Source organism: Mchenga conophoros, linkage group LG7 (genome assembly GCF_057382185.1).
Source record: "Mchenga conophoros isolate Kocher_MC1m ecotype Shallow Benthic linkage group LG7, M_conophoros_male_GT1.1, whole genome shotgun sequence".
NCBI lineage: Eukaryota > Metazoa > Chordata > Actinopteri > Cichliformes > Cichlidae > Mchenga > Mchenga conophoros.
This window is the reverse complement of record NC_140532.1, coordinates 27,665,477-27,689,260: the sequence shown is the minus strand read 5'-3', so window position 1 is coordinate 27,689,260 and position 23,784 is coordinate 27,665,477. Positions and strand designations below refer to the sequence as shown.

The window sequence follows — 23,784 nt, the reverse complement described above, 5'->3', positions numbered from 1 at the left end:
ATTTATAGAATACACTGATAAAGCATAGGACCACAAATGTAACACTATCGACTGCCAATCCAAAAATAACGTCCTCTGCTTGCTTGCTAACTGCTCTTTCATTTTCAAAATATATTACAGCCCACAGATTTAGACATATTTAGTCAAGCAAATCATAATTTTATCAATCAGGTCTTGTCAACAAACTGTACTTACTCTCCCACTTGGTTCAATTGAACAACTTTGCCTGAAGTATATTTGAAACTTTGAGCATATAAGCATGGAACATTTAAAAGTAGAGGAAAGAAAATAGGAAAACAACCATAGATGGTCCAATGTAAAAGAAAGAATTAAAAATCAGCATCAAAAGGGTTTTCTGATGTCACATTTGCAAAACTTCAATATGAGACCTCCAAGAATAATAAAACAAGCTTTCCTTTCTCTTGTGGGGTTGTATCGACTTTTTTCATTGTACTTAAATTACTTAAGTGAATACATAAGTAATTTATTTATTTATTTATATGTTAGAGCAGCGGTCCCCAACCATTTTTGCACCACGGACCAGTTTACGTGTGACAATATTTTCATGGACTGGCCTTTAAGGTGCCGCGGATAAATACAACAAAACAAAACCAGTACCAAAAAAAAAGAGATTTATTTATAACACACGGGAAAAGACCCAGGAAAACCAAGTTAACGATAAAAACGATAAAGAAAATAAGGATAAAAACCAATGAAAACCCTGAAAAGCGTAAATTTCCCACCCAAGCCTCAACCCTCGCGGCCCGGTACCAAACGACTCATGGACCAGTACCGGTCCGTGGCCCAGGGGACGGGGACCGCTGCATTAGAGCACGTAGCAAAATGGTAATACAGCATCGTAGGTTACACAGATTTCTTTGCACTGTGCTCTTCTGTTTCCAGGTGTTAGGTATTATTTTTGTGAGCTTTCACTAATTATTTTTAATGATATATGAAAAATACCCACAGTGCATCTTTCCTGTAAAAGTGGATAGAAATGTACGCTGTGGAAGACCTAAACAACATTTCACTCAACTGAAACATGATTCAAATGGAAATTTCACATCTGATTAATTAAACACAAGTTGTGGACCAACTTCCAAACTTGTTGCAAAATAAATTATTATCAAAAATAATTAGAACTTATAGTACTATCCCTTTGTACTTCATCATCTTGGCAGGTAACACATACAAATTTAATGGTGACCCCAAAAACGTGAAGAATAATTAATAATTTGAAGACTTACAAGAAAAAAAAGAAGCAAATAAAATGTAACTGAGCTCTTCTTGGCTTACTCAAAGTGTTTATGAAACAACGTTGGACATTCTCATACCTCTAATATCTATTTTAGAATAAAAAAACACATTTATATCTCAAAACACAATGCTCTCCCTCATTCAAAATTGACTAATGTGCTGTACAAATACAAAATTCATCACGATAAAAACACCTGCCAAACCATTTGAAACACAGGGAGGCACAAAAGCCTTTAATGAAAAGTCCATCACTGATTCCTCAAAGTACATAACCTATAATGGCTGAACCTGAGGTCACTCAGCAGCTCCCCTTACCTCAACTGGTCGCAGCAGATGGCTGCCCCTCCCTGAGCCTGGCTCTGCGGGAGGTTTCTTCCTGTTAAAAGGGAGTTTTTCCTTCTCACTGTTGCCAAAGCACTTGCATTTGTCTGTTATATTATTGTACGATTTACCTTAAAATATAAAAGTGCCTTGAGGTGACTGTTGTTGTAATTTGGTGTTGTATAAATAAAATTGAATTCAATTTAGCCGCTAAACCATCCTTTCTGACAGCCTGTAAAAACAACAATAGTGTGAACTACACATGACTGAAAAGCTGTTTGCTAGACCTTTTCTGCACAGACTGACCCTGTACTGTCATGAATGAGTGGGTCAGACCTGTTAACCAGCTCATATCAAGTTTGTGGTGCGCTTTAAAAGTAAAACCAATTCATCCAATAATTCATCCAGCACACCTTTTTATGCCGGTTTTAAACCTTGGACTAATTACTAGAGGATGAAAAATATTAGTCAATTCAATGAGGAAATTGAAATAGAAGACTCAACTCAAAAAATTAAAAATCAAATCAAATCAAATATGTGACTTAAGGAACCAACAGTCTTAAAACCCCCTCTTAACAAATATAAATAAAAAGGTTGGAGGTTTCCCCCTAACATATATTTAGCTACCAGGCAGGCTTTATTTTTAATTTATCTGAAAGAAAAGTCAAGGCAATGTTCAATACACATCATACAACACAGATCAGTTGACCTCAAATTACCTCTAAAAAAATAAAATAAAAGGAGTGACCCACTACTTTTCTTTTCCATTTGCAAACATTTGGCCTTTGTTGTTATTAGTGCAGTAACACACCAAGACCTTCTACAACAAGACCATGTGAAAACTTTTTTTTTTTAAATCATAAAATTTTGGTATTTTCAAGGACACTTTGACGAACAAAGCTTTATGGATGAAAATCTTAAAAAAAAGAAAAATCCAACCAAGAAAAAAAAAGATATTTTAAGTTTTTTAAAGAATTATTATTATTATTATGCAACTTTGAAGTAACAGGGATATTAATTATGATATTACCCACCTGCAGCAAGATTTTAATAAGATCAATGTGAATTTCATTTAAATAAACTAAAAATCAAAGCCTGTCAGGAAGGGAAAAAATCTTTCTCTGTTATTTATTACTTGATTTACTTTGTAAATACTACAACTTTAAATCACTTTTCACTCATATTTACAACCTATACATAGCACAGCTGAGACAATATAAAGATAATATAGATATGTGAACCACTTTGAAAATCAAAACAGCTCTGCTGCCCTCTGGTGCCCATGTCAAGCAACATTTGAAAAGGCATTTCAGTGTTTAGGGTTTTTGAGCATCACTAAACCTTGATGACCAAAGCTAGACCACATGTCATCTTTTTTTCTTTTTTTTTAAAATTACAGTAATAATTTTGGTTGTTGTCAGGATATTCTTTAACTTTCTGTCTCTATCTCATGATAGTGTGGCCTCTTTAAAAGGTTTTATTCTGTCATCAAATGTAGTGCAGCGTTTAGGGCTCCTGCATTTTCGCATCTTCTTCTTTATTAGTGGCCATGAATATCTTACTGCCTCACATGTCATCAGAGAGGCTCCATTAGAATTATATTAAATAAGAAAAATACTTCACATGGAAGTGGAGCTATTTACATCCCTGATATGCAGTTTGAAAAAACAACAATATATGGCTGGATGCAATCCATTAAGATAAATATATCTGAAATTATAGTGAAGAATGTGATGAAAGGTTCATAATAGTTAAGGGGCCTGTATAGTTAAGTGAATTTTCTTTATTTTGATTTAACAGACTGAAATTATAAATGACGTTTTCTTTTTCTTCTCTTACAAATGAAGAGAAGTAGATTAGTCTTTTGGATGTTCAAAATTCTTTCTAACAAAGCATGTGTTTCCTAGTTTCCAGGGCAAAATTGCAAATGCAGTGAAGTTTTTGTCCCCCGCGCACTGGCAGCTTTTTTTTTGTTTTGTTTTACCTGCTACTGGCTCCTCTTCTGTCAACTCCCTTTCTGTGTGCTCAGAGATACTGAAGTCAGAAGATGTCTCGTTGTCGTAGAGGCTTTCACTCTGCCCTGAGCTGCTCCCCTCCTCCCTACCTAGCGACCAATGTGAAGCAGAGGTTACTGCTTCCGTTGTCGTGTCTCCTACCTTGAAGCCCAATGCATTGCTACTCTCACTTTCAAAATAAAATGCTGAGGAGTGTTCATCCAGATCGTCTGGGTTCTGGCCAGCCTCTGAGGAGCTAGATGGGGAAGCACTGCTAATAACGTTCATCGAGTAAGGGAGCATGCTCTCCCCAGAGGTTGAAGTTTGAACCATGTCCCACTCCTGATCTATGCCCTCCTGGGAGTCGGGGAACAGGCCTGAGCCAGATGCACTGGTACTGGTGTCTATCACCTGTCCCTCTGAAGCGAGAGTGGTGGGGGAGGCTGTGGGTGAAGGAGTTAGCACAGATGATACAGAGAACCAGGATTCCATGATGGCAGATGCTGTGGCTGCAACAGAAATTGGCAGGTCACTTTGGGTGGCTTGGAGAACCTGGGAGTGTGAAGAAGATGATGAAGGCAAGATAGCACTACGGGATGACAGTGGCTGACCTAAGGACAGACCATCAGAGCCCACCACAGATAAAGAGTGTAGAAAATTGTCAAAGTCAACATGAGTGGCTGAAAGGAAGCCCAAACTTGAGTAAAGCTCTAAACTTATAGAGTCCCAGGCTGAGGAGGACAATTCAACATTTAACAAATGCAACCAAGGGGAGGATGCTGATGGCTCCAAAGAGCAGTCACACAGGGCATGCACATCGCTAACTAATGGAAACCTGTCACCACTGCCCTCTTTGAGAAAAGTCTCTATTGTTTTCCCTGTGGCATATCTTGAATTGTCAAAAACAGATGAGAAAGAACTAGATAATCCCAGGGTAGGGTCAAAAAGGAAGCGGTTACTAGACAGATGAACCGAAGGTTCTAGGGTGGGGATGACAGACAGAGATGCTGCTGAGAGAGACTGATCCCAGGAAGATTCAGAGAGCTTGGTGGTGAAAACAATAGCAGACGGGTCTAGAAGTGCTTGGAGTGGAGGTGTACTGCTAAATACTGAGGGATTACTTGAAGATCCAGACAACACATCATCATTGCTATCAGTATCATCAAACCCAACACCATGAAAGACAGGGTCAGTCGCCCAACCAGACAGGGAGTGTGAGGGGTGAGGGAGGTAAGGCAGGGTAGAGGCAGATAGCGTGAAGACTGAAGCCTGGGAAACTGGGTCTTTGACAGGTGACAGGGATGTAGCAGTAAGCTGTGAGTCCAAGGGAGACAATACAGGCCAAGAGGAGGTAGGATCATGCAAGCAGGTGGAAGAGGCACAGCTGGAATCCACGGCGTCACACAAAGGAGAGGAGGTGAAGGAGGAGGAAGTTGAGGGGAACACAAATAGGCTCTCACCATTGGACAGTGGCTTTGTGGTCTGCACGAGAATGCGGCTTAATTGGACAGATGTTTTGGTAGGTGAAGAGGAAGGTTTGGAAGTTGAGCTTTCTGTCTGGATCTCTGGAATACCTCTGGGCTTAGTAGAAAGACTTCTATCAGTGGTGTTGTCTTTGTTTGTTGGGTGTGCCAAACGTGGATCAGTCTTGGTTTGGATGAAGGATGTAGAAGACGACGTTGTGCTGCTCACATTACTTATATGAGACATGACATTGGTTGCAGTGTTGCCTGATTGAGAAACATTACCTTCTTTGGTCTTTGCACTGGTAATTGTAGGAGTAGTGGTAGTTACTTTTCCAGAATAATCTTGTTGACTTAATCCTCTATTAATGTAATCAGCCTTTGAAGTGGTGACTGTGGGAGCAGTGGTACTTATACCTCCCTTTATTTTGCCTTTTCCGTTTAGGGTAATGCCTCCATGAACACCATCTATTTTTATCGTGCGGTGTAAAGGAGCAGTGGTGGTATAAAGTGAGTTTTCTTTGGTTGTTTTGGTTAAATTAAACAGAGCATTGGCATTGAAGTTAGCTCTTCCCTTTGTTTCTGGTGGCAGGGTCATTTCTGGTGACCACATGGAGGTACTATGTTGTTGCATCTCTTCAGAATTGCTCAACACTTGACCAGATTGAGTGGCTCTAAGAGGAGGAAGTGGATCCTTGGTAACTTTCCTGTGACCCGACTCTACTGTTGTAGTTCTAATAGTAGGCAAAAGCAAAAAAGGTGATTCAGAAGTTGTTGTCCTCTGCAAGTTTGTTGCACTCCAATCCAGATCGTGGTCCTTAGTTTGTCCTATTTCATCCCAGGTAAGATCTAGATCATACTTGACCTGTTGGTAAAAGTATGGTTTACAGACTTTGACAAATAACAGTAATTCTACAATTAAACAATGAGATGGGGAAAATAGGATTTTTGTTTTTACCTCATTACTATATTCATAAGAAGCTGGATCCAGTGCATTTTCTAGAAAGGGAACAGAATGCAACATTAGTTATATACAATGCAAACAAGAACTAGAATAAATCACTTAATTTCAAAATAACTCTAGCTTAAATTTTCTTCAGGATGGCTTTAAGTTTCCTTCAACTTATATTCATGTTATTTTTAATTTCCAGAATTAAAAACAATGTTCAAAGAAAGAAAATGCTGAAAAAGCAGAAATAGGTAACAAAGGTCATAACAAATTGGAAACACAGACGAAAACATCTCAGACAAGAACAGGTAAGCTCCTGGACAATTAATCCTTTCATTTAGTTTTGTTATTCTAGGACCAATAATCAGAATGGGAATGTGTCACTCGGGATAGAAAAAAGGACAATACAAAAAACCATATGGAGAAAATGAAAAAGAGGAGGATTATTCAGACAACTACATGTGATAAAATGACAATTTATGAAAAAAACAAATGGTGACAACATATCGGGTACCTGCATGCAGGAATTATCCCCAAAAGACACAAACACATGAAGCATTTGCAACTTGTAGTTTTTCCTGTTTCATTCTTATAAAACTAGACAAGTTACAGAAAGGAATCTGAACAAAAAGCTTTCAAGTTACTTCTTTAACTCCGATTGTCTCAAACTTTTGTTTTCAGACTGGATCCACCTGTTCCCTAAGAGGAATAAAACAAACTCATAAGGAGAGTTATCTGCTAATGCTGCACAAGCTGACTGAACTTAGAGACAGCACACAGTGGGGATTTAAGGGGGCAGGTGTGTAAATGGTGGGCTAGTGGCTCTTACCTGTTTGAAGCTAAATGACACACCACAAGGACCAGATCAGACTTGTTTGAGAAGCATGAAGTGAGGTTTTACAAGTTTAAAGAAACAGGCTTGATGGAGAAGACTCAGGGAAATGATATGTGTGTTAACTTTATCAACATTAGCACCATGGCATTTACAAATGAAATACATATCAGTATTTTTTCCTAGAACACATATCATCATTATAGATCATAAATAACACTTTTGCAAATTTCTGTATAGGAATTGTATTTTGAACGTACTTCATTTGGTGATCATAAAATTCCTACTATAATCATGTATGGTTTGCTCTCAGGAGCTCAGTGAATTCCAGTGTGGTAGCATGATAGGACCTGCGCAACCAGTCCAGTAATAAAGTTATGCTATACACTTTACTCGGTCTGAAATATTTTTTCAATTTTAAAAGTGACTAATTTTAAAGGTGAGTAAAACGTTGCCTTGTTAGTTATTCCTCACAGTCTTGTAAATGCCATAATCAATTCAGTTTTATTCATATAGTGCCAAATCACAGCAACAGTTGCCTCAAGGCACTTTACAAGGTAGAGACCCTACAATATAATTGAAAATAAGGTAATGCTACTTAAATATAAGTAGCTGTCACATCAGAATCGCTCCATTTCCTAATTTCAGAGAGTCTTCTTTATACCTGAAAATAAGGTAATGCTACTTAAATATAAGTAGTAATCTAATAGTAGTAATCTAATACTAACATAATAAGGTGTTTTTAAGATGTCGATTTCTATGTTTTTTTGTGACAGAACTATTTCTAGGCAGCTATGACTGCCAGAATGTTAGCATGTATCCAAAACCCAAGTTAGGAAAAATTCACTTATGTAAATCTAATGAATATTGAAGAATATTACAATAAGATACAGGATAATAGGATACTTCATCTTTTTGATTGTAAGAACACATATCGGTTTATTTATTATTAAGTTCAGCTGAAATACAAAGTCACTATAACTGCCAATCCAGTCCTCACTAAACAAAAGGCTGCAAAAACAAAAGGTTTGGGAAGCAGAACAGATGCCATGTGAATGTGGATGACAGCAAAACAAAGATGGCAGCTTTGCAACACTAAAAATGACTCTTTAAACCAAGTATATTGTTTAACTCTAAATACAGGAAGAGTATATTTTAAGAATCTAAAGAAACAGTTAAAAACACAGAAAAGATGAAACATGTTTTTGTGTGTTAAATCAAATGTAGTCAGTTACATGTGTACAACCATAGGGAAGGTAAAATGGGTAGGGTGAAAAGGAGATGAGGAAAAACACAAGAAATATTTATTCAGGATTTAGGGGAGGACAGATATTTGGGATAAATTGTTTACAAAGAAAATGTGTAAGAAACCAAAAAAGTTAATTAATTGCACCCTAATGATCATATTTCAGTAACAATTTAGTTAGTTTGAAGGGCTGAAGCAGTTTTTCCTCAGCTTCAGGTCTTTGTGTTAAGTAAGGTTAAACAAAACCCTTTTAGACAGAAAAAAGAAATTCTCTAGCCTCAACCAAAACCAGATGTTTCCGTTACAAAAGTGACCTTGTTAGTGTGTGGTAATTTATAAGCTTTTATCTTCTAATGCAGTTTATTCCATTTATGACCATAAAACAACAGAAAAATGTAAAGAGAGAATAGCAAAAGAAAATGATGAAAATAAAAAAAAAACAATAAAATGCCATAGTAAATAAAAATGTTGAATGAAATAAAAAATGCATCCACGTTATTAGATTAAATTTAAATTATTAATTATTAATAATATGTAAAAGTGACTGGAATATATTTAAAATATGGTTAAATGATGACTTAGTAACAGTAATGTGACCAATAACATTACTAAGTGTTAACCAATTATTTTGCACTTTGTAAAGGTTCAATACAAATTAATTTTATAATATACAGGTTTGGCTATCTTGCAGGTTTGTCACAAAGTCACAATTTGCACTAGCCTTACTATTTCACAATTAATAGATTTTGTGGTTATGCCTGGTGATGGGCACGCTTGCTCTTACCAGGGTTGTCAATGGGCATGACAACCATCAATGGGTTGCTTGAACGTCCGTACAGACCATTGGAGCACACCGCCACAACCTGGATCATATAACTGGTGTTGGCCAAGAGGTCATCAAGTATCGCACCCTGGTGAAAGAATATCACATCAGTGCCAAGATTACCTACTTCCATTCTCTACAGTCATTTGCATGTCTTTATTTCACTCACAAGGAGTTAAACCATGGTCAAAGTACAGTGTACAAGTGAATGTTACAGCTATCCTAAAACTAGGCTCGTGCCCGGTACCAAACGACTCATGGTCCGGTACCGGTGCGTGGCCCAGGGGTTGGGGACCGCTGTTGTAGACAAATTCCTATACATATTTCTTAGATATTTTGATCCATATTGACATGACAGCATCATGCAGCTGCCACAGATTTGTTGGCTCTTTATACATGGCAGGTATCAAGAGCTTTCATGTTGTTACCAAATTGGGATTTTTGCCATCCAAATTTTGCACTGCAAATACATTTATTAGACCAAACATCATTCTTCCAGGCTGTTGCTGTCCTACTTTGGTGATCCCCTACAAGTTATAGCCTCAGGTTCCTGTTCTTAGCTGACAGCAGCAACTATTGTCGCCTTCTTCTGTTGCTGCTGTAACACATCTTCTTCACAGTTCAACGTGCTGTACTCTTAAGCATACCTTGGTTATAACCAGTAGATATCTAAATTACTGTTGCCATCCTATCAGCTCAAAGCATTCTAGCCATTCTCCTCTGACCTCTGGCATTAACAGCATTTTCACCCAAACACATGCCATTCTCTGGATATTTTCTGTTTTGAGAAAATGTTCATCTTTTGCAATGTGATTTGGTTGACTAGATATTTGCATTATCTAGCAGTTCAACGGGTGCACCTAACAAAGTGTCTAATGAGTGTAAGTAAGCATCCTTACCTCATCACCTAATGATATTAATGCTGAAAATTTTCTGTGTCCGAGACTTATTTAATTTGCTACCTTCCGATTAAACACCACAGAAGTTGTTGCAGACATTCATCATTTGGCAAAAAAGACATTTTACTTTTGGCAAGTATCTTGCACATATTGTGGAAGTGTCATAAAACTTTTATTTCAACACAAAGTTTATTGTCTAACATAAAATCCAGGGCGACACTTTTGGGTTGGCCTACAGGTGAACTTCAACATACTCCCTAGACTATGAAATAACAATATGGCTAAGAATTATTTACCATTAAAGCCACACCAAAAACATTGAGCAGCCTAGTGAACACCTTTTTGAGAAGACAGTTTTTAGTAGTAGTAAGCAGTGCACAGTTCTTAGAGGTTCGGTGATTATCATTTGTGCAACAGCTGCTTATTCAGGCTTTACAGAGGTCAATGGTTAATATAATTGGCGAAAATATCACCCCTCTGTGAATTGCTACCTTAACGTGGTGGAGGGGGTTTGTGTGTTCCAGGGATTCCAGGGGCTATGTTGTCCCCCTTGGTAGTGTCTCCCATGGCAAATTGGTCCTGGGTAAGGGACCAAACAATGAGGAATTCAAAAGACCCCCATGAGTATAAGTCACCGGTCGTAGCAGATGCCCGCCCCTCCCTGAGCCTGGTTCTGCCGGAGGTTTCTTCCTGTTAAAAGGGAGTTTTTCCTTCCCACTGTCGCCAAAGTGCTTGCTCATAGGGGGTCATATGATTGTTGGGTTTTTCTCTGTATGTATTATTGTAGGATCTACTGTACAATATAAAGCGCCTTGAGGCGACTGTTGTTGTGATTTGGCGCTATATAAATAAAACTGAATTGAATCGAATAAGTCCAAGGGAACAGTTCACCCTTCCAGGGCCCCTCACTGGAGCCAGGCCCGGGGAGGGTGCCCAATGGCATCCATGGGGCACAGCCAGGCACAGTTCGAAAAAGGGACATGGCCTCCTGCAGGCCCACTACCCACAGAAGGTGCCATAGGTGTCGGGTACAATGTGCTTTGGGTGGCGGCCAGGAGCAGAGGCCCTGTCGGACCAAACCCTGACTACCAAAACTAGTGATTGGGACATGGAATGTCACCTCTCTGGTGTCTGGGTTAGTGCATGAGGTTGAGAGGTACCTGCTAGATATAGTCGGGCTCACCTCAATGCATGGCTTGGGGTCCTGGTGAGGGCCTAGACTCTATCTCAGTCTAGAGTTGCCCTTGCTGAGAGGCAGCAGACTGGGGTGGGTATTCTAGTATCCCCTCGGCTTGTTGCCTATACGTTGGGGTTTCTGGACAAGAGGGCTTGCACCCTGCACCTTCAGGTCAGAGGACAGGTCCTGACTGTCGTCTCCGCTTATGCGCAGTTTAGTTCAAAGTACCCAGCCTTCTTGGAGTCCCTGGGTGCTTGAGAGTGCTCCACATGGGGACTGTTGTCCTACTGGGAGACTTCAACGCTCATGTAAGAAATGACAGTGAGACCTGGAGGGGGCGTGACTGGAAGGAATGGGCTCCCGGATCTGAACCTGAGCAGTGTTTTGTTACTGGACGCCTGTGCAAACCACAGTTGTAACAAACATTTTTGTAAACGATTTTGTAATCGTATCACCAGACTTGTGGAAATATTTTGGGTGAAGAGAGGGGCTGAGCTGATCACCACCTGGTGGTGAGTTGGATCAGGTGGTGGGGGGGAGGATGCTGGACAGACCTGACACACCAAAATGTATAATGAGGGTGAGCTGGGAACGCCTGGCAGAGGTCCAGTCTGCAAGATCTTCAACTCACACCTCAGGCAGAGCTTCAACAGCGTTCCAAGGGAGATTGGGGACATCGAGTCTGAATGGACCATGTTCAGCACCTCCACTGCTGAAGCCGCTGCACTGAGCTGCAGCTGTAAGGTGGTTGCTGCCTGTCGTGGTAGTAACCGCCGAACCAAATGTTGGGACACCAGAAGTGAAGGGAGCCACCAGGCTAAAGGAGGAGTCCTATTGGGCTTGGTTAGCTTTCGGGACGTCAGAGGCAGCTGATAGGTACTGACAGGCCAAGCAGAACGCGACTCAGGCAGTGACTAAAGCAAAAACCCAGTGTGAGAGGAGTTTGGAGAGGCCATGGAAAAGGAAGAAATTCTGGCAAACTGTCATGCGACGGATACTTAAGAAGGGTGTGCTCCAACTATAGGGGATCACACCCTCAGCCTCCTTGGGAAAGTCTATGCCATGGTGCTGGCGAGTCCGTCCTTTAGTTGAACCTCGGATACAGGAGGAACAATGCGGCTTTCGTCCTGGTCGTGGAACACTGGACCAGTTCTTTACCCTCTCAACGATACTTGAGGGTGCATGGGAGTTTGCCCAACCAGTCTACATATATTTTGTGGACTTGGAGAAGGCATTCAACCATGTCCTTCAGAGTGTTCTGTGGGAGGTGCTTCAGGAGTATGGGATGTCTGACCCATTGCAACAGGCCCTTTTTTATGGAGAGAATTTCTAGAAGTAGCCAAGTGGAGGGAGGCTTTCACTTGGGTGGTCTCAGAATCTCATCTCTGCTTTTTGCAGATGATGCGGTTCTGTTAGCCTTAATGTATGATGGCCTCCAGCTCGCACTGGAACAGCTTGCAGTAGAGTGTGAAGCAGTGGAAATGAGAATCAGCACCTCCAAATCTGAGGCCATGGCCCTCAGCCGGAAAAGGGTGAATTGCCCACTTCGGGTCAGGGACAACTTCCTACCCCAAGTGAATTAAACTAAAATCTCGGGGTCTTGTTCACAAGTGATGAGGGAGTGAGAGATTAACAGATGGATTGGTGCTGCGGCTGCAGTGATGCGGACGCTGTACTGGTCTGTTATGGTGAAGATAGAGCTGAATGTAAAAACGAAGCTCTCAATTTACTGGTTGATCCACGTCCCTACCCTCATCTACAGTCACAAGCTGTGGGTAGTGCGGATACTAGCAGCACAAATGGGCTTCCTCCAAAGGTTGGCTGGCCTTTCCCTTAGAGATAGGGTGAGGAGTTCAGCCATCTGGGAAGGACTAAGAGTAGGCCCACTGCTCCTCCACAATGAAAGGAGCCAGTTGAGATGGTTTGGGCATCTGACAAGAATGCCTCTTGGGCGCATCCTGGGCGAGGTGTTCCAGGTATGCCCCACTGGGAGGAGGCCCCGGGGCAGACCCAGGACACGCTGGAGAGATTATATCTCTCGGTTGGCCTGGGAATGCCTTGGTGTTCCCTTGGACAAGCTGGAGGAGGTGGTAGGGGAGAGGGAGGTCTGGGCTTCTCTGCCTTGTCTGGCCCCCCATGACCCGGCCCCTGATCAGTGGAAGAAGATGGATGGATGGATGGATGGATGGACAGATGGCAAATATCACACAATTTAAGAGAAAATGTTTTTTATATTATGAACTGTTGGTTGCTTTCTCACCACATCCTGGTCTCCGTCAGTCAGATATTCAGATGAGACAGCATTCTCTGTACTAGCTAGTCTGTAGTTGACTGAGTACTTGTCGATGCTGGAGTCATACACTGCCCGTGGCCTTTCCCATGTCACCAGCAGGCTGCTAAGGTTGTGTGGTGCCACCTGGATGTTCTCCGGTTCTGAACTGCAGACTGAAACACACAGATAAAAACCTCTCTTTTTAAAAATATGCTGTGATCCACTCTTTTAAACCCACGAGTTCTGCAGATGGTTTACAGCTTACATTTCCTCAGTCATTTCAGATCCTGATAAAATAAATAAATAAATAAATGTACTCATTACAGTGTGGCTGGCTTGGTATTATTGATTGTCACATTCTACAGTGTATATTCCATTTTTGCCTGCACTTTTGGACACAAATTCAAATACAGGAACCAAAACTCTAACCAAAACTAAGATCTACCTTGACTTTATTTTCTATTATAGTAACTTTTATTATTTCAGTAGCCTTTATGTAAATTTGATGAACAGGGGAACACTGGATACATTATCATGTATGATTGACTACATTAAAAAGAAGAAAGAGTCAATTAAAAGGAAAATATTACATTTTATGATTTTGCTTTTAAAATTCAACTCAGTGGTGAAATGTGTTCAATGCTTGTTTGCTGATTAGGAAAATTACACAAAAAACTACAAAGCTGAATTTCATAAAACTGAAATTGTGCTCTTCAATATAAAATTGAAGAGCATAATCAAGAATTAATTCAATTTAGATGTGAAGCCATAGTTATACCTTTAAAATTGACTTTGGTGGGCCATAAACTGTCCTAGCGCCCATCATGATGTGCCTTTATTTGTTTATTGATTTATTTGTTACTGCCTTGAGGTGACTGCTGTTGCGATGTGGCGCTGTATATATAAAATTTAATTAAATTGAACTGAATTATTAACTACCGGTAAGTAAGCAATGGATGAGTAATGTGAATTGTGGCTGTTGAAATGGCTCCTGTCTGTGTTTGTAAGTATGATTCTGGGTCAGAGGTGAGATTAGTAGTGCAGAGACAATGCAGATGACTGACACTATGAAGTCTGGGATTAACACAGATTAAAGCAGGCTGAGGATTGGCGGTGACAGACAGAAAACTCTATCCAATCATTCGCAAATTTCCTTTTCCACTGGATCTCAGCTAGGCTCAGTGCTCTAACCAGTCTGAACTCTGTTCACTGAGGGATCAAAGTGAAAATCCTGATATCATTAGCTACGAACAGCAGAAGAGGGAACAGATAAATACAAGCTGATAAATACAAATATTTTGCTTGGACCACTAGAGGGCAGTGCCAACCACGAGAACTTTGGTAAAGAATGCACAAACCTCTCTCTCTCTCTCTCTCTCTCTCCCTCCCTCTCTCCCTCCCCCTCTCCCTCCAATTTTAGTCTGTTTTCCCTGAAACCAACTGTCAGGGAAAACAGACCATGTGTGGCAAACCTCAGTGTGGTCGTGGTTTGACTGATTGACTGACTGGTTGGGTTGTGTATGTGTGTTTATGTGTTTTTGTAGTTAAAGGGCAGGACTGAAGGCAGATCAAACATACTGCTGAGTGCAGAAAGAGAAATGATAAGACATAAAGAGTAATAAATAAAACAGCGGACGCACCAATGAATCACTCCAAAGTGACCTGAAAATCAACAACAATAACAAAAAAAAGACCAGAAAAAAAAACTATGCTATGTTGACTAAACCAACATTAATTGTTCTATGCTGACATGTCTATAAACAGTGTTGGGGAGTATCGGAATACATGTACCGCTGTTACGTATTTAAAATACAAAATATGAGTAACTGTATTCTGTTACAGTTACCGTTTAAAAAGGTGGTATTCAGAATACAGTTACTTTGTTGAAATAAATGGATTACACGCCGGTCTTTTCCTGTTTCATATGTTAGGCTATGCCCTCTCCATTTTTGATAATTCCACACCGGTGGAAACCCAAACAAAACACGCATTAGTGTTACAGGCATAGCCCTAAAGAATGTAGCCACATGGGCAGTGTAGTCCGTGCTGCAGGGAGAATGGACTGCCATACTTGTTATGTGTCTGTGAGCGAGGGAGGGAGAAAAAGGAAAAGTACGAGTTGTCACCGACCAGAAATGGGAGCTGGAAGCATGTAAATATAATAATAACCACTGCAGCCAAGAAGAGTGCCTGACGAGCCCAGCTGTAAGTAAGCTGTTAAGACTCGACTGTACACCGTGTTCGTGTTTTCCTCCGAAAACAATAAGTTCCGCTGGAGCAGTCTTTCAACGTCTCTCTGTCTCTCACTAGCAAAGTTGACCCAGACAACAAAGTAAAGCTAGTTTTCGGTTATGAGCCCGACATGAACCCGACGTATTAGCCAGAGGTCCCTTTACTATGGTTCGGAGCCGCGGACCTGTTTTATATATATTTTATATATATATAAATTTTTTCTTGGACTTTTGGATCTCATAAGACATTTAAATTAAAACCAGCAACTAAGTTTTTTGGTACTTTGAAACCCTTCCCTATTCCTATATCAGGGAAACCGATTCAATCAAACCATACTCACTGAACAAACTACAGTGATCAGCACATTATAGTTTGGCATGACTGCTGCTGCTTCCAGTAATTTTCAGTTTTCTTCTAAGGCTTGTGTAAATTCCAGTACCCAGCATCGATGAGTTTGTAACATCTAATGGAGTATACTCTCTAAGTAGATAAGCAAAACTGTACTTGTATAGCACCTTTCTATCATTACAGCATACGTTTTGTTTTGTTTTGGCTACCAAGTGTCGGGAAATATGTTCCTGCTGTTCTAGTGGTGAAGATAATGGCAGTAAATTTGTGGGGCCTAGTTTGTTTTGCTGTTTAAAGATTAGCAGAAGCTTTTTAGGAGTGCTCTGCCATTGCTTTGCCTAGGCATTGTACCTTTGTTGTTTCACTCTAGAGCAGCGGTCCCCAACCTTTTTTGCGCCACGGACCGGTGTAATGTCACACAAGATTTTCACGGACCGGCCTTTAAGGTGCAGCGAACAAATACAACAAAATAAAATGATACGTCCAAGACAAAAACTGTGGTATTTTATAAATGTAATAATAAATGCCAATTAACTGTGTAATTGTGTAACTTTATTAGCAGCGTCCTCCTGAAATGCGCCAACATTAAGAGTAACATCCTCCTGTCTGCTCTCTGGCCACCATGGTAACGCGTAAATATTTCTTTCAAAATAAGATAATAATAAGAAGACACAACTACAAAGACCCAGGGAAACAGAGTTAATGATAAAAACCCTGAAAACCATCAATTTCCCACCTGAGCCTCAACTCTCGTGGTCCGGTACCAAACGACTCACAGACCGGTCCGTGGCCTGGTGGTTGGGGACCGCTGCTCTAGAGTTTAACATGTTCTTTTCTTTCAGTGAAGAATGGGGTTTTTGTTTGGAAACCCACTTTATATATAGTTTGCGCTGTTGCCGTCATGCCCTCTAGACTTCACAGAAAAGGGACGCGTCCTATGGGGTGGGCGGTATAAACGATATTCGGTATAAACAGTATTCGGTAGGAACGATATGAATTTGGCCAATGGTAGAGATTTTCACTATACCGCTCTACCCTGATAGTGCATGTTGATGGTGTTATCAAGCTGCGCCTGTTTTGGTCAAAAGCATCGCAACGGCTGCAAGCAATATCATCTGCAGTTTATGCCGGGTGACAGTAATAGCGAAGAGACGAAGCACGTTTTGGAATATGAGGAAAGCCAAAAACTGCGCTTCCTCCACTTCCGTACCATTGATTCATTAATGAATGAATTCTGCTCTATTCCCATGTTGTTGCAGTATATTAATGACTAACCTCGTTTTGTGGATGGATTATCTCAGTTGTTCTCCTGACTGAAGTTTGGTCCCTTTATAGCATCCTGCCATGCGATTGCATTTGTCCCAAACCATCAGGAACCCTCACGTTAACTTTTATCGAGTGGAAAAAAGTTAGCGTTCATCCTACAGCTTCACTGTGTTTTTGTTATGCTAACATAGCTGTGTCGCTAGTGATCATGTAGCACATCATTATATACCAGCTAGCCCAACTTCAGCAACCCTAAAAAAAGTCACTGCTGTTTAGTTTCCTGTCTTCATTCATGTTGGAAGTGACAGCAGAGTTGTACGTTTGAATTTTTTCAGAAATCTCTCAGTCAGAACCAGAGATGGGCAGTAACGCGTTACTTTTTTCAAGTAACGAGTAAAGTAAGGGATTACTATTGCAAAAACGGTAATTAGATTACCGTTACTTTCCCGTAGGAACGCTGCGTTATTGCGTTACTAAAACCGTGATTTTTTGCGAGAATGTCTCAAGACAGTGACGTAAGCGAGTGCGCCGTTAGTGACAACAGCTGTGTGCAGATCAACAATGGATCATATATCGAGTGTGGGAGAGAGTATGAGCGTGCAGCATTTAAAGCGTGGAAGTACTGACCTTACTTTGAGTTTGATTCCATAAAAAGTGACAAAAACATTAGTGTCCGTTGTGCGTGGGAAGAAAACTTCTTTTTACAGCGAAAAAACCCCTAAACTTCCGAGCAAGCACCGAGTGCGCTATGACTAGGGATGGGTATCGTTTAGGTTTTATCCGATACCGGTGCCAAATCGGTACTTTTGAAACGGTGCCAGTGCTCAAACGGTGCTCAAACCGGTGCTTAAAGAATGGAGAACACAAAATTGGTCCAAAAACCTCTCATGTTCAGCTGATTTTTGTAAAAAGATAACAATGTTAGCTTTTTCTGCAGCTATGGGGCATATATGGTATCACTCTTGGCTGGAAGCAGTGCTTAAACAATGGAAAAAACACAAACTTTGTCCTAAACCTCTCATGTTTAACTGTTTTCCACTTTTTCTTTGGTCTTTTTAGCCTTTTTGGCCAGGGTGAAGGGAGTATCTGCCATCAAACAAGAAGACAGCCGCATGTAGCTATGATGATGTTTGCTAGTTCACCTTACATGCATTAATGTAATAACGTGGTTAGCCTACTCAACGTAAATTACACACGAACAACATTAAGCTACTCACGCAGAGAAGAACGGCTCCTGCTGCATCATCCTCATCATTTCTCCTACACTGGCAGGGCTAGGGGCACGGACTCTCCTCTTCGTGTTTTTGGGGGATGTTGCATAACAGGCAACCCACCCGCAGTAGATGCGCTCGGTGTGAGGTCTCGCAGCAAGCTATCAAATACGGCGCATTTCTCGGCTTTAAAAAAAAAACGCTATGCGTCGCCAGGTATTTCATCGGATTTGAGGTGTTACCTCCTTTGACAGTATCACAGTATCAGCTTAAAGCACTTGTTGCAGGCTGCTGAGTTTGCATCTTTTGCTGTGAAGTACAGCCAGACTTTTGACCGCTTCGCCTTGGACATTTTTAATCTGTAGCTCTGCTCTAAAAGAACGTACATACCTGGGCCCGCCTACTATCCTCGGAAACGTAAAATGATTGGCTAGAAGTGTATCACAGCTCAGGAAAAAAAAGCACCGAAATAAAGCACCGAAATAAAGCACCGAAATGTGCGCTGCTTTTCGGTCTGGTTACTACCGTCTATGTCAGAACCGGTGCCATCATGGCACCGGATACCGGTATACCGGTACCCATCCCTAGCTATGACGTAATGGAAAATTCACAGAGAAACTCGCGGATTCTTCCATTGACCGCGGCACACCTGCACCAGGGTAAACCTCCGCCTACCACAGTCCTGCTTTACAGGTGAAAATAGAGCAACAGGACCTGAGTCTTTGACTTTATTTATTTTCTGCTGTGTTTTAATTGCATCTATTTGAAAGAGTGAGTGTAAACACAAAAAATATTTTATTTTATGTGCTGGAATGTGTAGAAAATAGGTTTAAATGTTAAACTAATTTATTCAAGTCAGAGAATGTTGCATATAATTTAATTTTTACTTGATGCATAAAGTTAAAAGATTAACACTGATAAAACAAGTTAAAAAAATAGACTTTTCCATTTGATTACATTTTGTATGATGGATTATGCAGAAAAAGTAGAATTGGGCTGAAAGATCTATCGCTTTATCACCTATTCAGGTTGTAAATCGTGTTTTTAAAAAGTAACTAAGTAATTAATTACTTTTGAAAACAAGTAATCAGTAAAGTAACGGGATTACTTTTTTTGGGAAGTAATCAGTAATTAGTTACTGATTACTTTTTTCAAGTAACTTGACCAACACTGGTCAGAACGTGGTATATCATGTTTAGGTGGAAGCGAGCGAGCTAACTTCCTGCTAACTTCTAACTCTGTTAAATGTAATAAATTCTGTTTTCATGGATGCCTGGATGTTAAACTTAATTTTTACACCTGGTAAAGCAGCAGTGCTGATCATTTTATTAAAGATGAAAGAATTTAGACCGTTTTTAACTCTCAGTGATGCCGCAGTGTTCGTTTGACTTTGGGACCCGAAGCAGACGGAGTTTTGGACCCAGGTTACTCAGCGTGGCTCCTGCCTAAGGTACCCATAATTCTCCGACAGTACATCAAGTGGTGCGGCTTTGTAGCTTACCAAAGTCCTACTAAAACATTTTTGACAGATTTTTGAGCGTGTACCACATAAAATCTGTTTGAGGTCAATAAGCACAACCAGAATTCATACATAAGGCGCACCGGATTATAAGGTGCACGGTCGAGTTTTGAGAAAATTAAAGGATTTTAAGTATAGAAAATACGGTATACAGAAGAAAAAAATATATCGCGATCTATATCGTTACCGCACATGCTTCAAATTATACCACGATATGGATTTTAGGCCCTATCGCCCAGCCCTAGCATCCTAACAGCTTACTAAAACTTTAATGTTTTATGTTTTTACTACAACATGCTGAGGTTAGCAGATGTAGTGTGTCATATTAAAAAAATAAAGTGTGTGCTTAGCCAAGCTAGATAGTCAAGTTCTCTAAGGTCTAGGATATTGTAAAATTTGAAGACAATCCTTTAAAAGTAATATAAAGTTTTTGCTGTTTTTCACATTTGGTATCACCTTGACACAATTTTCACCAAAATTAAATCACCTTCAGTTGTTATTGATATCTACCATCACACAATATTTAAATATCTTTACAACTGTGGATGCTAGACTGATAAACAGACAAACAAATGGAACTGATTATGGAGAAGATTGTTTTTGTCCTGTAATGTTGCCAAAATATATACAGATGTGTGTGTAACAACTAATAAATTAATTTCTGCTAACTCCAATAAAATATGCTAAAGTGTTGCATATTCCAAAACTAACTGGTGGAGGCAAAAGTCAACGGCAATTCAAAACCAGCTTCTCAAATGTTTTAAGAATATTTTAGAACATTAATTGAAAACAACATCAAATATTTCTCTGGTACCAGAACAAACTCTCCCCAAAGCCAAAGATCAATCCCAGTTATTGAGTAGAAACAACATGCAGTGTTAAAATCAATTGGTACCCAAGTCACCCCATTCTCTGTCTGTCACTGACATTTTATTCAGGTCACTTCAGCTCTATTTTTACATCATGATCATTTGTCTAAAAATCAACAGAAGTTTAGAATATTTTGCTTCATCATCTTCAATTTACCTAAAACGTTTATGGTCCAAAGTTTTAAGCTATATGATAGAATGGAATGATGAAATTTAGGCTTCATATGTCAAATAATTTTGAAAATATATTTTTGGAAAAATGGTCTTTTGACCCACTTTCAGACCCCTTTTTTTTTCTTTCCGCACACTGAAATGTGAGGCAGATTTTTAAAAGCCTGAAATTCTCACCCTTTCTTATAATCAAAATGAATCAGGATCTGTACTTTGGGACAGATACACACATAGTGTTTGAGTATTTGCTGGTTAAAAATGTAAAAAAAAAACCTGTCATGTAAAGTCCTATATTTAAACACCCAGTAATTGACTGTGTGCACGTTAGCATATGCTACTTCCGGTGCGGAAACTCCTGTGGGGAGCTTTGTTTCCGGTGTCTTATTTGCGCCTGGTTTACGGTCCAAAACAAGTTAAGCAAATGAATGAATCAAGCGGCGATTTACATTTCTATAGATGTCTTGGGCATTTACCCAATATATCTGTAAATGATGTTCATCGACTTGTAGATATTTTTCCCTGCGCCTCAGAGCAAAAGAGAAAAGGGATTCAAATGTTATATTTCTCAGCTGTCCCTCGTTTATCGCGGGTGTTATGTTCTAAAATAACCAGCGATGGGTGAAATCAAGTAGCCAATTTTATTTTTTGACGTTGCAAAACGTTTCGTGGACATACGGTACTGCACTTCAGAGTCACACTGCTAGCGATCGATGCAGCGATTCTGTACTGTACAGGAGAGACGTCACGGAGGAGATCGTCTGCAGCGATCAGGACGCAGGACACAATGTGACGTAAAAAAAATAAGCATGCAAACTTGCACTAAAAAATCTGCGAAACAGCGAGGTGAAAGGTGAACCGCGTTATTGCGAGGGACTGCTAAACTCTTTAAACGTCAAAATTGATCATTAGATTTTTTATGACACAACAGTGGTGAGTGTTCCCACCTTCTCCTCTTTGTAACTTAACGCGATCTTTCCGTTTTCGAGTTTTGGACATGATTTTGGGGTATATCTTCGCAGTAGCGATTGACCGCAAAGTAAAGCTACCGGAAATGCACAACCCCACATCCGGTCTCAAACCAGGAAGTTAGCATTGTCTCGTGCACATAGTCAATAATAAGCTTCACATTGCAAAAGAGAATTGCTTTCGGAGTAGTATATAGGGATGTCAACAAATTCATTTTACATTGTGAGCCACATGCAGCCCACTTTGAGCTTAGGTAAGCCAGACAGAAGTGGAAAACGTACAGACATTCTGTACTTAATTAGAAGTACAGATACTAGTGTTAAAAATACTCCAGCAAAAGTGTCAATTTCTTTTTTCAAGTAAAAGTGAAAAAACACTGGCTCTGAAATGTACTCAAATAAAAAAATGAAAAAAGAAACCCTCTAGTTTCCTTTCTCAATTGTAGAGTGTGAATTTGCTTCTAAACAGGAAAATGAGTAGGAAAGTGGGATTCAGGAGGTGGGGAACCCTAAAATCTGTTGTAATGGCTCAACGGTGTCTGCCGTTTGTTTACTACAAAATTATGCAATTTAGTTTTTTTACAGTTTCAATTTTTGGGGGGCTTCAAATTCCCTTTTTTCAGTTTCAAACCCCCCTTTTCAGTTTCAGGGCATTTTTTCCCTCCCTTTCAGACTTTTAACCCTGATTTTGTCTTGATATATTCTCAGTCATCCAGGAAAGTAAATCTCCAAAAAGTTGTTGTTCATCTGGATGTAGCGTTTTGTGGGAGAAACGTTTCGTCACTCATCCAAGTGACTTCTTCAGTCTCAGCTGACTGCAGGTTTCCCCAATCTTATAAACATACATTTGCATAATGACTGAAACCAGCCCACTGAAGGAACAGTGGGCTGGGAGGTCAGTTCCTTAATCTTAATTATGCAAATTCCCATGACCAACAACCACTGACCAAAACCCACTGATCAAAGACCATTGATCAATGGCCATGAGTACCATTCACAGAGAGTTGGGGAATGGCTGCAATCACAGCATTGTAAGATGGCGAAAGATGTACCCCTAGGCTCCCTCCTCGATTCAGAGATGGTCTTTCCCTTTTCACGTAAACTCGGTCACCTATAACACCTCCAAGTTTCTGGCTTCGATCCTCAACCCGCTGGTGGGCAGCTCTGAACACCACATCCAGAACACCCTGGATTTTGTTGAGAAGGTGAGAGATGTCATTATGGAGGCAGATGAAACCATGGTATCGTACAACGTTACATCTCTCTTCACTTGTATCCCAGTCACGGAAGCGTTGGAGGTAGTCCGTAAGAGATTACAGGATGACACCAACCTCAGCAACAGGACCACTCTCAGCATTGACCAAGTGTGTTTGCTTTTGGAACTGTGTCTTCATTCCACCTACTTCACATACAAGGGTCAGTTCTACAGGCAGAAACATGGGTGTGCCATAGGCTCCCCAGTTTCATCCATCGTGGCCAATTTGTACATGGAAGAAGTGGAAAAGAGGGCTCTGCTATCCTACCCTGGAACACCACCAAGCCATTGGTTCAGGTATGTGGATGACACCTGGGTAAAAATCAAATCTCAGGACGTACCACAATTCACGGATCACATTAACTCGGTGGACCGACAAATCAAATTCACCAGGGAGGATATGAAAAGTGGCAGGTTAGCCTTCTTAGACTGTGAGATTTCCATCAGTAATGAGGGACATCTAAAAGCTGACGTGTACCGTAAACCTACACATACGGATCAGTATCTAAGGTTTCACTGTCATCATCCACTGGAGCACAAACTGGGTGTCATCAGGACGCTCCAACACAGAGCACATACCATCCCCACAGACACAGCGGCCAGGGAGGCAGAAGAACAGCACATCAAGAAGGCCCTGAGTAAATGTGATTATCCTAGCTGGACTTTTGTCAAAGCTGGAAAGACACCTAAAGAAAGCTTCAGCCGATCCAGGAGA

General features: G+C 40.4%; 1 protein-coding gene across 4 annotated transcripts in view; it reads right to left on the bottom strand.

Moving 5' to 3' along the window:
- Positions 1–23,784, bottom strand: part of LOC146570285 (receptor-type tyrosine-protein phosphatase zeta-like) — a 99,843-nt gene that overhangs the window by 30,073 nt on the left and 45,986 nt on the right. For 3 of the 4 annotated variants that reach the window (XR_014893451.1, XM_085283222.1, XM_085283224.1), the window contains exons 9-12: positions 13,222–13,406; positions 8,847–8,973; positions 5,994–6,034; positions 3,563–5,900 (exon numbers count right to left, since the gene is read on the bottom strand). Coding sequence is in view for 3 of the 4 variants with exons in the window: in XM_085283222.1 (XP_085139348.1) it covers positions 3,563–5,900; positions 5,994–6,034; positions 8,847–8,973; positions 13,222–13,406 (2,691 nt within the window). In the remaining variant the exon portion in view is untranslated. The remainder of the gene's footprint in view (positions 1–3,562; positions 5,901–5,993; positions 6,035–8,846; positions 8,974–13,221; positions 13,407–23,784) is intronic. The other variant, XM_085283225.1, reaches the window with a different exon arrangement.